Below are 2,014 nucleotides of genomic sequence, written 5' to 3' on the forward strand. Positions count from 1 at the left end.
GGTTAGAGCCCTGCAGCCCGGGGGCGGGTAAAGGGAGCTCGGGAGGGAGAAAGGCCCCGGGTCGTTCTTGCTTCGTGGAGGGTTTGTTGTGGGTTGTTGGGGTTTTTTTTTTCCTTCTTCTTCTTTGAAAAAGGGGGGGAGGGGTGGAAGAAAGAGAGTTAAAAGGGAAGTTAACAGGTAAGTAAATGAACCTCCTCCTAATCCAGCTCCCAAAGATCCCAGTCATACCGCAGCCGGGGTCAAGAAAAGTTCACCGCGATGGGCTACCATTGACTTTCTGGACTGGAAACATTTTCGAAAAATAATAGACTGCCGAAGAGCGAAGTACGCTGTCGGCAGGCGGGGGGACCGGGGTGAGGAGCTAAATGAACCCAGCGATCTGCAGAAGCTAAAATGTGCGTGATCTCACAGGGGCAGCCGAGATGGGACCTCGAAAGTCTTGCAGCTGCGGGAAGTCGGAGGCGAATCAAAGTGGGCTGAGAGGAATAAAAAGCGACTCAAGTTGTAAGAACCAACCGCAAAGGCAAAGGAAAGTGTGGTAAAGAGCGATTTTGGGGGTAGGAGTTTGAACTGTGGCATAATCCCGATTATAAAAAGGAAAAGGTACTATTTACACCCCCCATTTCGCCTTGCGAGCAAAACAAAAAGAAAAATTCCCGTGGATTTTACTACGGGGTCATGGTGATGTAATCCCGCAGCCACGTTTTAACGGGCAGATGGCTTTCTTCATTAAATATGACACATTTCCTAGAACGATAGTTCAAGATAAAATGCCAGTTCAAATATGCAAAATTTTTCATCCTGTTCCGCGATACCCTTAGCCCGTCCACGGGGAGTTTTCCCTGCAAATGTAGCCTATGTGTTTCCGAACACAATGGCATCATCCGAAAATACTTGAACTCAGCGCACAAATAAACAAACACTGAATAAAGTTACAAACAAGATTAAGGTTCAAGTTATTTGTCCCCGTAGCAAGGCGCCAATTGTTCTAACAGATGTAGGGACACTAAGAGGATTTAAACCACGCGAATTTAATAAACCAGGTTAGCAATAGGTGCTTTCTACAAATGCTAGGAACCGTAAAGTAAATCTAGCCTAAATTACCCGTCAGACCGGAGCATCGCTTACAAGGAGTGCAGAAAATTTCCGAAGGGGTCCAATAGGATTTCGTGCAAGCATGGCTTGTTTCCCCCAAAAACTTTCTATTTGCATTAAATCTTATGCTAGGCGCACAGGCGCGTACAAAACACTGGTTTAAGATCCCCGGTGGGATATATTCTTGAAATCTGAAATATTACCTGTTGTGCCATCCGCTTTTGCAAGGCTGGGGAAAAAGAGAGCGAGAGAGGGAGCGAGCGAGCGAGAGAGGCATGTCTCAAAGCCAGCAAAGGACTAAGATGCCACACTTCGGAAAGGCTGATTGAAAACAGACTCTTCTTAAGTTTTAAAGGATTTTCTCTCTCACTCCCTCCAAGGGCTAAGAAGCCGATTTGGGAGTTTGAAGGGAATAGGTTTCAGCGTCCATATTTGTTCTGGTGCACTTGTAAAATGCGATTTGAAGAGGATCTTTAGCCCTCTGATTGTCTTTGTATTGTTTTTCTTGAAACGGATCTTTTGCCCTTAATGAATCCCCACACAGCTGGACAGCTCCTGCTCGGACACTGAGAGCGCTAACCCCAAACTGACCCCAATTTGACACCACAAGATGAAATTTTACCGCCTGTTAAAACCATTTCCAGCCTCGGCAAAAGGAGCTGGCTGTTGACTGAGATGCACTTCCATACCGGACACCTCATTTCTCTTTGGACTTTTGAGCCGATCTAAAAAAAAAAAAAAAAAAAAAAAGGGGAAAAAAAAAAAGCCAAAGAAAAAAAGCCCAAACACACACACCCACCCCACCGACTCATCTCTCACACTTTTCCTGGAAACAGCCTTCGCTGTGAAAGTGATGCACGAGAAATGGAAATTAGCCAATTTAATTTTCCCAAATTACTGTGTTTTAAAAGAACTATGT

At 45.2% G+C, this 2,014-nt stretch overlaps 1 protein-coding gene across 1 annotated transcript in view; it reads left to right on the forward strand.

Annotated features, from left to right (window-relative positions):
• Positions 1-422: 422 nt before the first annotated feature.
• The window catches only part of MEIS2 (Meis homeobox 2), a 178,839-nt gene continuing 177,247 nt past the window's right edge, over positions 423-2,014 (forward strand). The window contains exon 1 of the mRNA XM_009321011.1: positions 423-538. Within this exon, the coding sequence (XP_009319286.1) occupies positions 423-538 (116 nt within the window). The remainder of the gene's footprint in view (positions 539-2,014) is intronic.

The sequence above is a fragment of the Pygoscelis adeliae genome, unplaced genomic scaffold, assembly GCF_000699105.1.
Source record: "Pygoscelis adeliae isolate BGI_AS28 unplaced genomic scaffold, ASM69910v1 Scaffold3, whole genome shotgun sequence".
NCBI lineage: Eukaryota > Metazoa > Chordata > Aves > Sphenisciformes > Spheniscidae > Pygoscelis > Pygoscelis adeliae.